This window comes from Apaloderma vittatum, unplaced genomic scaffold (assembly GCF_000703405.1).
Source record: "Apaloderma vittatum isolate BGI_N311 unplaced genomic scaffold, ASM70340v1 scaffold14890, whole genome shotgun sequence".
Lineage (NCBI taxonomy): Eukaryota > Metazoa > Chordata > Aves > Trogoniformes > Trogonidae > Apaloderma > Apaloderma vittatum.
In genome coordinates this window covers 22,865-36,965 of record NW_009694128.1, presented here as the reverse complement: position 1 = coordinate 36,965, position 14,101 = coordinate 22,865, and the positions used below count along the sequence as shown (strand labels likewise).

Here is a 14,101-nt window from a genome sequence, read left to right as displayed (position 1 = left end):
AAAGAGGCATATGCTAGAGAAAAAGTCCTGTTTAGTCCAAGGTATCCCTTCTGTAATGCCAAATGCTCATATGCCAGGCATTAATTTCACCCTTTGTACCTACAGCTTAAGAGCTTCATCTCCACAGTACCTAAGTGCTAATTTGCAGGGGAAACATGAGTTAGACAAAACCCCAGTAGACGGTACATATTCAGAAGAATTATTGGAATATTTTTGATTGTTGGCAAGAAACTGGACCTTAAAGGAAGAACAAAATTCAAAGTAAAATTTTATAGAGCTCTTGAACTCTCCTCTCTGCATCCGAGTTTGGCTTGTCTTTTTTTTTTATTGCAAGAAAGAAGGAATTTTGCTGGCATCAGGGATTCTTTCAGTCTCCTAGCTAAGTTTCCATTAAATTCGCCTCCCACACTTATGTTTATAAAGCCCAAAACTACTTTTAAAACTTTCATTTCCTATGTGGTATTTAGATATCCTTTATGATTTAAAATGTTAAAACTACTAATTAGTGGATTAAAAAAGGCAGGCCACAAAGCAACTCGATGGGAGGCAAACTGAACGTAGAAGAAACCCTACAAACTGGTGGTAAAAATTCCATAGTAAGTTGAAGAAACCTGAAATCAAAGTATGAATTAAACATCAAGGTCATGAAGGAATAACAAGCTTACTTGTTTACTGCTAGTTTGACTTTGAGATGACACGTTAAATTATTGTTAAAAACATTAATAAAACAATCTGCAAATTTTTATGCACACTTTCTTAAATTAAATGCAAAATACAAAGTTACAATTTTTCTGGCACCAGTCAGCATCAGATTACCCCACTGAAGGTGAATGATTTTCCTGTGACTCACTCCAGTGAGGGAAGCTAGCATGCTCTCAGCTCGAATTTTTAATAGTTCTCATTCTCTGGTCAGTCCTTGTTTTCCATGACTTTCATGACTTCAGTTTGCCTGCCATTACCTACAGCAAACACAACCTGGTGAGAAGGCACATTTTGTTCCTGCTTCTAAAATAGTGACTCAGATGCAGACAGTCCTCACTGTTCCGGGCAGCAACTACTTGAATTATTTTTTTTTTACTTTAGGAGGGTCTTTATCACATTTTCCAGAGTAACCTTGTCAGAAAGTGAGGTGACAACGTAGAGGGATCTGACCAAGCTGAGAATTAAGGTGAAGCTATCCAAAAGTGAGCTTAAGGCATGGACAGACTTTGCATTTTGGAGAGCAGCAGACTGTTGGGAACAGCAGAGTGGATTTCATAGAGGTTTTATGGCTGGTCTCGCTTTTTGCTTTTGCCTTTTTCTGGAGAGGATGAGAAGTGGCTCTTCAAGCCTTGGGCACTCCCCAGAGGTTTGCTGCTACTCCTGAGAGTGCTCCACATGCTCATCTACCACTGATCCAGAGATGGTGGTGGGAGGTACTGCCAGGAAAGGATAGGTATTTTCATGGTAGAAGCATTCAAGGTCAGGCTTGATGGGGCTCTGAGCAACCTGATCTAGTTAAAGATGTCCCTGCTCACTGCAGGGGGGTTGGACTAGATGACCTTTAAAGGTTCCTTCCAACTCAATGCATTCTGTGATTCTATATGAATCTATAACAGGACATCTGTCCATATAGTCCCTTTTGATAGCCAGGGAAACAAAACTTACTCTGGCCGTGGCGCCCTACCCATTCTCCCCAGAGTTCATCCTTTCCTCTTGCAAGTAGCAAGAAAATAAATAGAATCATAGAATCAAAGAATCATAGAATGGTCTAGTATAAGCTCCATCTTTCATGGGAAAGGAGTTTGGGCAGGAGATCAGCTCCCCCAGGCTCAGAATTTGTTTGAGCATGGAGGCTAAGATCCTGCCCCTGTATAAAGCAAATATACGCATTGGTTTGTCTATGGGATGACTAAATTCAGCTTAGACTGCATCACTGGGAATCCTTGAGCTAACCTTTCAGTTCACGTTTGCTGTTTCTACTGCTGGAGCCAGGTGGTTTGAACTTGGCTCTGGCCTCTCTGCTCTACACTTCACACAATAGGACTAACTTGCCCTTTGAGGGGAAGCTGAATTAAAATACAGGAAATTGTTTGTCTAATACAGCTAATTCTGCACTTTCACATCAGTTAATCTGGGTAAGTCATCTCCAGTTCAGTGTCAAATAGACAAAAATCAATACCTTTTGTATTTGAAAGCAGACTTCTCTTTCCAGCCTCTCTTAAACAGCATTTTCCAGCCAAGTGTTATGTCAGCCCTCCTGATTCAGGGCTGCTGTCTGTCATACATTTACATGCTAGAATTAAATGCTATTACTTTCTGTAGCAGGGAAGGTGCTGAGATCTGGAAGACCTTTTAACAGTGCTGATTAGTGACCTTTCAGACACAGTCTAGTCACAGTCTTCCCCACATACCGTGGCTGATTGTCAATAATACCAGTAAAGCTTCTGATTAAAGTCCTGCTACAACAAATTTTCAGGGTGTTCCTGCAAAGAATGTCCATAGCTACAGACCAGCTTCAGTCTTTTCAGTGTACGCTGGGCTTTATTTTACTTTCAGCAATGAAAATGCCATACGTTGTATTTTATACTCCATCCAATCTCATCTCGCTGCCAGTACAGGCTACTACATATTGATCAGATTTCTATTATTTTCATTTGCTTTGGACTCTTCAGAGGAATATTATAACCCAAGTTTCAGTGTTAGATTTCATTCAACCATGAAAACATTCTTGTTGTTATAAGACAGTCTAACAGTTTAACACCAAGTTTGGTGTTGAAGCTGAAGGCTGCCTCTAATACAAGCATTTCACATTTTTTGCCACTGGAAGCCACCCCAGGCTCTTTACTTGTTACTCTGTTTTTTACATTTCCATATCAATTCCATCAAATAATCAGATTTTCTCAGTGACAAGAAATTTACTCAGATACTACAAAATAAAGAGCACATCAACCATAAATCTGCACTTGCTGCATGACCATCCTTACATTCTCAATGAGGCAGAATGATTTCAACACCATTTTGAGTGATCCATACCATTATCAAGCTGTTTAGAAGTTGATCCCCAAGACATTTAGTAATTTTATTTTCAAGCTGCTATCTCAATCCAAACTTTGTTATCCAGGTAGCAATTTTTAATGATTAAAAGGCACAGGGGGAGAAAAAAATGTTCTTTGTAAGAAGGGAATCAGTCCGCCTTTGCCATACAGCACTGTGCTTGGAGCATGGAAATACTGTTAAAAGAAAAGGACCTGGTTCATGAGGAAAACCCACAGAGAGGGATTTCTTCATTTATGAGAGAGATTACTCATGAGTAAAGAAATATTTGGAGACTGTTGGCAGACTGAAGAACTGGAAGAATGTTCAGTCCACCAGCAGATAAGAGCTCATCCTTCCAACATTTCACAGAGCAACAGCAGAGTGTACGGGCAAGCAAGGCAATTTTAAGATTTTGTTGTTGATGTTGTTTGATGTAGTGGATTTTTTAATTTGCTTTATTGTGTGCTAGACTTTTTTTCATAATTTCATTTTTCTTCTTTCTGTAACATACGGTTCTCTTTCCCCTAGTTGTAGAAAAAATGGACAATGTGACAGGTGGCCTGGAAACATCCCACAGAAGATATACCGAAAAGCTCACTGAGGTGGAGAGTGATTTGAAGAAATTAGGTAATCTGCACACAAGAAAAGCCCCTTTATTTTATGACTTTGGGGTATTCTCCTGGCAGATGGCGGCAGGAAATTTTTGTGAAAAATCCCTGGCTGTGACAAGATATGGGACGCTATTCCAATTTCTCAAGTGCTTGGGAGAGCTCTTAAAAACAGCTAAGGTCAGCTCTACTTAAGACAGCTTTTCAAGCATATTCAATATTTACAGTTCCCACTAAGGTCCCTCTGAAATCATTTATACTAAAATAAACAGACTCTTAAAATAAACAGACAGAACTTAAAGGTTGTCCTCAGGAGACAGTCTTCTCTGAGGTAGAAATGTAAAATATAGCAGAAGCTATTCCACAGCACAAGAGACTATATAAAATCTGTCACCCAGTGATATTGATGCTGTTTGAGCAATTAAGATTCAAAACTGAAGGCCATTTTAAGGGGTGCTCAAAACTCATGTCTGAGGCAAGTTGATTACTTCCATAAAATGTTTCTTAATCATCTCAGGGAATACAAGACACAAGGTTGTTTTAAGTTCAGGTCTCCCAAGTGCTATCACAGTTCTCAATTTGTAGGAAGATGGAAAGAGATCGTGGATAAGGATTCTACTCAGTAAGTGTACATTTCTGCCTTTCTTCCTTGTGTGGAAAAGAAGCAGAGCTGTTTTATTATCAATTTATATATAAATACACTAATAGTTTATATAATCAGGTTTTATGTAAATATTAATATACACATACATGCATGTGCTTCTTGAAATAAACTTTGTTTAGCTTCATAAACCATATACTGAGACGTGTATTTCTAGGGAAAATTACTTGTTTGCTTCATTATAAATTTTTACAACTTTTTCCCCTCACAAAATAGCTGGATTCTGAAGTATGTGCACACTGCACTTAGTTCAAAGACATGAGGTAATTCAGTGGCATGTACTTTTACTGATACGTATACAGAAGTAAATGTTACACCTTAAAGCGCATGCAACCTTTTGGGTTGTATTTGGGTTATATTGTGCTGAATAAATTTTCGCAACTTTGAGCACCTTTGATTCATTCACACCCACACATGGTTACACACTGCTGAATGCCAGTGAGATGCCCAGGATCACCAGTTCCCATTTAAGTGGACTTGCTATGGAGGAAGGTAAAAAAGTTATGGGGCAATGTGTGTGGGAGGCATAAAGGTAAGAGAACTGCTGTAGGGACAGAAGGATAACATCGTGTGGTGAAAGAATGACAAACCTTCAGGGATTAGCTGTATGTGGACCTGGCAGTTGTCAGAGCTGTGTGAGGAAAACAATATAATATGAGCTGTAACTGAGAGGTAAACATAGAGTCAGAGCTGAGAAGATCCTGGAGTGAGAAAAGTGGTGGGGAAAGGAACTGTGCTCGGAAAGATGTTCTTCCACAAAAGATGCTCTAAAAACTTCAGACTGAAGTCTCACAAGCCACTATGTGACGTTTGCATCATGACTCATTCAAACACACAGAAAAAAGCTCCATACACAGCTGTATTCACTGTAGTTTATGAAAACCATCCTGCTCTCGCTTTTACTGGTATGAAATGATGGACTTCAGTCTTTGTAATTCATAAATGTAGCTACACTTAAATAAGGACAAAAATATATGGACTTCATGTAGGAGAGGGAAGTGACTGAGGTCAAGAAAAGGAATCTTCCCTGGAAGTGAGTGTTGACTGCTTATTTCCTTAGTTTCTATGTCCTAGCTGATGAGCTGTGCAGCCTCAAAAGGTTAATCATACTCAGACAAGCTTCCAGAAGTATTTCATAGTGTAAGCAAGAGCAGAGATGTTCCTCACAAATTAAATGTTTTGCCTTCCTCAAACTCAACATGAGAAAATAATAATGGCAAAATTGTCATTAAAAGCAATAGTAATTTTTAGAGAGAAAAAAATAAATACATCCTATCTGGAGTAGCCTGCTGGCAAAGCTTTTGTCTCTGACCCAGATTGTTATCAGAATAGGTGTTAGAACTTGTTTTAAACTAAAACTAAGATTTTAAAAAATTGAACTATATATGTACTAAATCACAGTGAAGATAACCCACATGCCAAAGGAGGAAGAAAATATGAACAGCTAAAATTTACTTCTGAGCTTTCAGCAAAATACAGCTGTAATTTCAAAACATACACTTAGTGATACCTCTTTAATATTCTGAGTTCTGTTTACCATTCAGTTTTCATTCAGAATACAGCACTACGTGACTGCTTGACTCATCAGTTTCTAACAGTAGTTTTTCCCACATATGACAACAGAATCACCATTTTGTTCTTCTCAGCAAGACACAAGGTCTTCATTGATTCTTCTTTGACTTTTTCCACATCTAGTGGCAGAACTTTGCTTTGTCTTTTCTGGAAAAGATAGCATAGAAGTTTTACTGACAGAACCTTTTGACAACCTCACTGTACTTGAAATACACTATGCTTTTTTTATACTGTGTTTTTAAAAAAAACCTTATCCTAAAGCCTTTTTTTTTTTCTTTTTTTTCCCTGCATAACAGATGACCAGGCTGGACAAAAAGCCATGAATACTAACACTGAACTGTCTAGCTTCAGATCTGACATTCTGGCTCTTCGTCAGCAGCTTCATGACATTGCAGAGAAAACTACCAGAAACAAAGATACACTGGAGAGGCTGCAAGAGTCTGGAAATGTATTAGATGATAGACAGAGCCAAATGAGAAGTGCCTTAGATAGTAACTCTTTCATGATCATCAGTGTTAATAAGACTCTTCAGGCATATACTGGCTATATCAACAATCTTCAGCAAGATACAAGTAATATCCAAACAAACTTGCAAAACCAAGTGCATTCTCATAACGTGGTCATCATGAACCTGAACAACTTAAACCTGACACAAATACAGCAAAGAAATCTTATCAGTGTCCTGCAGAAGTCAATGGAAGATACAAGCTTGGCTATTCTAAGAATCAAGAATGACTTCCAAAATCTGCAGCAGGTTGTCCTTCAAGCTCGGAAAGACACAGACTGGCTTAAGGAGAAAGTACAAAATTTACAGACTTTGGCCGCCAACAACTCAGCATTGGCAAAAGCTAACAATGATACGCTTGAAGACATGAACAATCAGCTCAGCTCCTTCAGTGGGCAAATGGAGAACATTACCACAGTTGCCCAAGCCAATGAACAAAATCTAAAGGATCTCCAGGAACAGCATAAAGAATATGAAAACAGAACATCTGCCAAATTCAACCAGCTAGAAGAGAGGTTCCAGGTCTTCGAAACAGATATAGTCAATATCATTAGCAACATCAGCTACACTGCTCACCATCTACGGACACTGACTAGCAATCTCAATGAGGTCAGGACAACTTGTACAGACACCTTGAGTAAACATTCAGATGAGCTGATTTTTATGAATAGCACACTAGCCAACATTCGCTTAGACTCTACGTCTCTCAAGATGCAACAGGATTTGATGAGGTTGAGGTTAGATGTTGAAGTTGCCAATTTGTCGGTAATCATGGAAGAAATGAAGCTGGTAGATTCCAAACATGGCCAGCTCATCAAGAACTTCACTATCCTACAAGGTATGCAGCTTTCCTAATGATGCCAATAATGGTCTATGCTGAATTCCTGCTTGATTACTTCTTTAGTTCTGTAGAAGTTAGTGCATGATGGTGTGGAGACCTGGGGTTTTCCGTTATCTGATTCTAAACTTCGGAAGTGTAAATTTAGTTTGAATTTTCTTTACTAATTTTGCTATGCCTTCTTTATGTAGCTAGAATGCAGATGTTATGAAAGAAAGTTCTGACTTAGCAAAATTTTATTCTGACTGACTGACTGACTGGATCTGCTTTTGATTTAGTTTCTAAAATAAGCTAGTGAAGGTGTGGAACTTCAAATAACCAATCCCTGCTAAGGAGGAAATGGCTAAAAAATATACATTGGACTATTCCCAGAAAGGTCCACCCTTACTGAAAAACAAGTTGCTATTTCACTTTAAGCCAGTTGTTAGTCTGCCAGAAAACATCCTACTTTGCTTAGTTTTTAATCCTGGGATATTTTATTTTCTCCAGAAATAAATAGCATCCAGTTTAGGAGGCTTCTCCCAGCCAAGTATTATCCCAAATGAAAGAACGCTCATACTTGCCTCCTGATGTGAACCAGTCAGGCCTAAAACTCTAGTCACAAATATAAATCCAATGCTCCAGATAAACTAAGGTTGAATTAGAGCCAAAATTAAGTGTCAGTAACCTTTCTCACTTCAGCCAGGCCAAAATGATTCCAATTTTGGAATTTATCTCTGGAGGAGTTTAAATGATGTAGGTCAGTGGGGGGAGATGGGCAGTTATTGGCAAGATATTTGCTCATCCATGACCAGAATACAAAATTATTTTGTTGTTTATTGCTGTCACAATATTGTCATTTCCTACTGTGGATATCACTCTCTTTCCTGTTATAGCAGGCTAGTTAGCAACTATTACTGTGGTCTTTCCCACAGCTGGCCTGTTGCTTGCTATTCATCATTTTGTCTCTTTTTCACAACCCGTCATTAACATCAGCAGCAAACAGAGTCCTTGCAGGAGAAAGTGTTCTGTAGTCTAAGAGTGGAGAGAGGGGGCTAGATGGAAAAGGGAGTGTAGCAGAGTGAGGGAGTAGGAGCATCAGGACACAGGACATCAACAGCACACCATGTGTCTTGCACGAACTGTCACCTCAGTTGGTCAGCTGGGGCATGGTATCACTGTCCAGCTCACAGGGCGAGGAGCATCAGACTATTTTCTTCAGTGTCCTGTATTTCACGGATATGTGCTGAATATCCAGTGTTGCAAGTCTGAGATGTATTAAACAAGGTCCCCATGTGGGCTTCTTGTCTTGTTTTCTGTCCATATCCCAAATTTTGCATGCTTACATTGTTTCAGGCCCTCCTGGTCCAAGGGGACCTAAAGGTGACAGAGGCCCTCAAGGTCCTCTTGGCCCTGCTGGCCTAAAAGGACAAAAAGGAGAGAAAGGAGAGCCTGGACCACCAGGACCTGCAGGTGAGAAAGGCCCACCTGGGCCAACTGGACCACCAGGAGAAAAAGGAGGGAAAGGTTCAAGAGGATCACCTGGCTCCAAAGGTCAGAGAGGTTCTCCTGGCAAGACGGGTCTGCCTGGACCAAGTGGAGATCCAGGGCCACCAGGTCCGCAAGGCAAAGATGGTCCGCCTGGGCCACAAGGCCCACCAGGATTTCAAGGCCTGCAAGGAACTGTTGGAGAACCAGGGGTACCAGGACCTCGAGGACTACCTGGGCTACCTGGAGTCCCTGGGATGCCTGGTCCAAAGGGTCCACCTGGCCCACCGGGGCCACCAGGTCCAGGGGCACCAATGGCGCTACAGAGTGAACCTACATCAATGCCCGAGGCTAACGGTAAGCTCTCAACATACTCTGTGCATCTTCTACTGAGAAACAAATACAGGTAGCAGAGGGTGCTCACCACTTAGTTACTGGTTCAAATAACCTCTGCTACCTTAGACTAAATCTCTGGAATTTATCACAGAGAGCCCTATTAAGTGAAGCCATACCTGTTGGTCTTCTGTCTGATGACCTGGAACTGATAATATCTCCGGCTACAGAAAAGGCAGCAGAAGTATGAGTAATAAATGAGCCCCTTGACCACACAGTTTAGTCTTGATTTCACAGAGTCAGGATCCTAATAAGTAAATTCCCAAACTGTATGTAAGTACTTTAGGTGGCAACATGCTGTAGATGGGTGTAGGATCCTCCACTTATTCGTAGCCCTATTCATCAATTAACTGCTGGCCTGTGGAATTACCAATAACTGGCTTAACACAAAAAATTCACATCACAGGTTGTTCTCCTCACTGGAAGAACTATACAGAAAAGTGCTACTACTTTTCAGTTGAAAGAGAAATTTTTGAAGAAGCAAAGTTATTCTGTGAAGAGAAGGCATCACGCTTGGTTATCATAGACAACAAAGAGGAGCAGGTAATTGTGTTCTCTTTCTAGTTTTCAAGGAGAAAGTTTGAAGTTATTTAACATGTGGAAGCCACAAAGCCACAAAGCAAGCATTGTGAGTTCATATGGTGAAGTAGGCACAGTGTTTGACTCCAGTTAGCATTTTGTCTACCCTCTGCCTGCTCAGCAGCTTCTCCATATGCAGAAGGGCAGCGCAAACAGAGCTGGTGCTGACCCTGAAGGTGGAAGGCACAGAGCAGCCAGAAAGGCTGGTGAGAATTATAGGAGTTTTGAACCTTTAAAGATGGAGTCCGTTATGCCTTACCTATTATGCAGTGGTGAATATAATTTAATTTTTAATTGTCTGATTTAATACATGCAGCCTAAAACTACTGTTACTCAAAATTATTTTTAATGTATCTATAAATCTAGCTATACTTTTACTACTGTTCAACATAGTTATTTGGTGGCTACATAGCAGTGGGGATGTCAAGATACAACTGCTTAATCTTTGGGTTTTTTTCAGTTTGTATCCCTAAGACATTGGCTGTGACTGTGCCAACCTTATCATGCCTAGCTCCTTCTACTTCACATGCAAACACTCTGATGGATTCTAATGTGGGCAAGAGGTCACAAGGCCAACTCTTGAAACATATCTTCAGCTTACAAACATTCCTCTGGCACTTCCAATTCTGATAACAAATATGTTCATGAAACCAGAGTAGCTTATTGGCTCCAAAGACAGTTGTATTTGTTTGTTATGGACTGAGATCTTTCTTCCACAGCAATGGATAAAAAGGCAGGTTTTGGGGAAAGGCAACTTCTGGATTGGACTAACGGATTCAGAGAAGGAAAATGAATGGAGATGGCTGGATGGATCATTACCAGTTTACACGTATGTAAACAAAAAACAATGATGTTTATTTTCTTCAGATGCTACCACTCTTACTGACACTTCTAAAAGCAGCATCTAGAAACTATCCAATGGATCCAGATGCCAATGAAATAATTTGTAACTGAGGGTGCTGTTGAACTTGTTTTCTCCCTCCATTCTCCACACACAAGAACTTTCTTTCCTTGCCAGGAAGAAAACTGAATGTTGAATGAAAGAATCACATAACTACACAGCACAGTGCTTCTTGCCAAAACATTTGCTGCTGACTTCTGTTACAAAGTTGAGATGGAAAGCATAGACAGTTTTGCTCTCTTGGTTTGAATTTTCCTTATTTGCATTACAACTGGCTATAAATAGAGTGCTCTTTCTGATAAAAAATGACCAGCCTTTAGATAAAGCCCAAATTCAAGTGGAAAGCATTAAACATAAGGAAAATGCATGAAACGAGGGTGTCTACACTTTGGCTAGCTGAGAACTGAATTGGCAGCTCTCCAGGAATCCTAGGGCTACACCTAATTTGTCCTAAATGGAACAGATTGCAACAACCCAAATTTTTAATGCTGAGCAGAGGACTAAAGAATTTATAGAGCTGAGCATGCTGTGCTCCAGAAAAACAGGCTACAGTCAGTCAGATGTTACAGAATGATTAGCTGTGATCTCATTGGTGTTCATTTTGATGAAAAACATGGAAAAAGTCAGATGCATTTCAAATGAGCCATAATATTTTTCCCTTTTTCTCCCTCCTTATTTTCATCTTTCGTTCTCTTTATGGCAGCACTGTGACTGATTCCCATTTCAGCTGCGGCATTCGATACGTTTCCACTACAACATGGCTTCAGGTGCCCTTTTGTAACCTCAGAGCTGTCTGTTGATGATTTTCAAAGTATTTCATTACTTCTGGAAAGCTCTATGTCCTCCCAGGTTCTTGGTCAGATGCTCTGTGTCAGACAGACATGTTTTTTAGCTGAGCATGGACTGTATCAGCCAGCAATCACAAGCTCCCTTCAACAACCTGTTTCTTGAGGAAAATGGAGCTTTTAAGTCTTGAGGTTGGAAGCATTTCTCACTTGTTAAACAAAAACAGGATGAGGAAACACTTGCTGCAAGCTTTTTACCTGCTGTGTTAAGTTTCACCATCAAAGCTAACAATCTAAAAAGATACGTGCATGTATACTTTGTGCATTCCTTACTAAGTCCAAAAATACACTTCCCATCCAAGTGTGGGGCCATAAAAGTCTTTGCTGTTCCTCCCTAGAGGCCTGCCTCGGTGTGGTCAGAGAGCTGAGCGCCTCTGCCTCGAGCGATGGCAGGATGCTGCTGTGTTGGCAGCACTGGTGAGCCTGCCAGATCTTCTCAGTCCCATCTGCTGGCAGGAACGCAGTGCGCGGGCTGCACAGGGTTGGAGCAGCGCACATGGAGCACGAAGCGTTCCCACTGTATGTTCATGTACATTCAGGAACTAAAATAAAGTTGATCAGTCTAATTTTAGGTCTCTGAGTTTTGGCAACCTGAGGCCGAATGGATTCCCTTCTCCGCAATACATCTGGTTTCCATTTTCAGCAAGAGTCATGTATTGTTTGCTTCAATGTGTATTTCCCGTTCACAACAGATCTCATGATGTTTACGTTAATTTCTTGCGGTGAAAAACTGTTATGTGTGCCGTGTTGTGCAATCATATCTCTTGCTTTTTGGTTGAAAGAAACTGGAAAGCTGGGCAACCTGATAACTGGAGCCACGGGCACGGGCCAGGGGAAGATTGCGCCGGGTTGATCTATGCTGGACTCTGGAATGACTTCTACTGTGAAGATGTTAACAATTTCATTTGTGAAAAAGATATGGATAAAGGTAAGCAAGGTGCTTGTTTTGATTATTTCACTCTGCCCATAGTAAATTTTCCGCAGTAGAGGGGAGAAGATCCAGGCTAGGTGCTATGGCAATGAGGAAGAGGAGGAATCACATGTGAAGCACTTCTAGTCAAATCCAGTCCAACGTGCTTTTCTAATACTCTGCACGATGCAGATGCTAGATTTATTGCACTCAGAAAGAGGAGTCTTCATGCTGGCTGTAGCCATGGTGTGCTCTGCAACATGACCATCTCCTGTAGATTTAATATGCCTAAAATTTCAGGCATTATTTGGCACATGTCTCAGACCCTACCCATGCTGGAAGCTGTTTTTGTAGACTCTGTGGCCACACAAGGGAGAAAGCTGGCCTTAGGATGGCTTGTAGAGCAGCTTTCAAAAACCAGAAAGGACTCTGTTTTGAGAGTTTGTGCAATAAGAGGCACATGGTGACTGCTAAAGAGGTCTTAAAATTCCCACCGCTGCCTGGAGATGTCCTGTAGCGCTGAGAGGCTGGGTCCACAGGCCCTAAGTAACCCATCTGTTGCAGCTGGAGCGGAGGACTCCTAAACAACAACCGTGGCCCAGCAGTCACCCAGGTGATTGCCGTGGGGCATCTCTTTCTGGTTACAAAGGTGTTGCTGCAAGGGCAGAGGACAGGTGGTTCACATGGCTGCTTAGAGCCCAGCCCCATCACCACAGAGATAGGTGGTATTTGTGTTCATCGTGGGCTCTGCCTAAAATATCTCCTCCATACAATCTGCTTAAACGTTGCTTTGCCAAGAGTACCTGACTGCTCCAGTTGCAAACCAGTAGGCTGAATTTCATTGAAGGCAGATGGAAATGTCAGCTACAGCCAAAACTATATCCCATCCACAGAAATGCCCCACTAAAACAAAACAAAAAACAAACCAAAACAAAGTGCTGACGAAGCTTTGTGTGTACATAACTCTGTTTAGATGTCCAGAGTGAAGGGCCGTGTGTAAGCAACAATGTCATTTTGCCCTCGGTTTCCTACATACATTTGTTATTTTAGGAAAACTTCATGGTTTACAAATATTTATCCTCCAAGACTTACAGGATCTAAATACCAGTCCACTTAAATTTTATGCATACCTTGATCTCTGTAAGTTTTCCTTCTGTAAATGCATTTAGTCTTCACAGGCTTTTTATGTGATTTTTTTTTCTCTTTGTTTTTCTTTTCTCTCTCATACTGTAGGGCAAATATTTGGAGTGTAATAGGCTGTGACTTTACAGATATCTACGTATTATGGAAATTTACTTAAAGAAGAAGAAAATCCTAGGAGAGAGCAACATTGCCTAACAAAATTGAAAATAACAAAGGCAAGCACTGAAAACTGGTTTAAACATATAAAGGAATTCAACAGCAACTCTTCTCCAGCATCTTGCAATTATATGAGGCCTTTCAAGCCATAGCATCAGGAAATACTATTGGACTAATTGTGTTATAGAAATACTGTTGGACTAATTGTGTTATAGATTTTTTCTTCCCAATCAGTAACCACATACGTAAGCAACTTTTGTCTTCTGAGGAATGACATTCTGTCAATCTGAGCAAGACTGTTGGTCACTCATATAGAAAACCATATAGAGCAACTGTGTAAACAGTATGTTTCATTTGCTAAAATCCCAAATGTAGGAAAATTATACAGATACACGAATATATAGATTTTATATAAATATATATATATAGTCCAACTCTTATCAATAATATGGAATATACTTTGAAGAGCTTTTAAAACTTTGTATTTTTGTACAAAATATTTGCT

The 14,101-nt window shown here is 40.4% G+C and overlaps 1 protein-coding gene across 1 annotated transcript; it reads left to right on the top strand.

The window, feature by feature from the left end:
* Positions 1-3,546: 3,546 nt before the first annotated feature.
* COLEC12 (collectin sub-family member 12) lies at positions 3,547-13,659 on the top strand (the record flags this gene model as incomplete). Its single annotated transcript, XM_009866515.1, has 7 exons — positions 3,547-3,645; positions 6,156-7,202; positions 8,538-9,026; positions 9,469-9,605; positions 10,361-10,470; positions 12,170-12,315; positions 13,531-13,659. Coding segments are annotated over 7 exons (2,048 nt in total), but the record flags the coding sequence as incomplete, so codon positions are not given.
* Between the last annotated feature and the right edge of the window lie 442 nt (positions 13,660-14,101).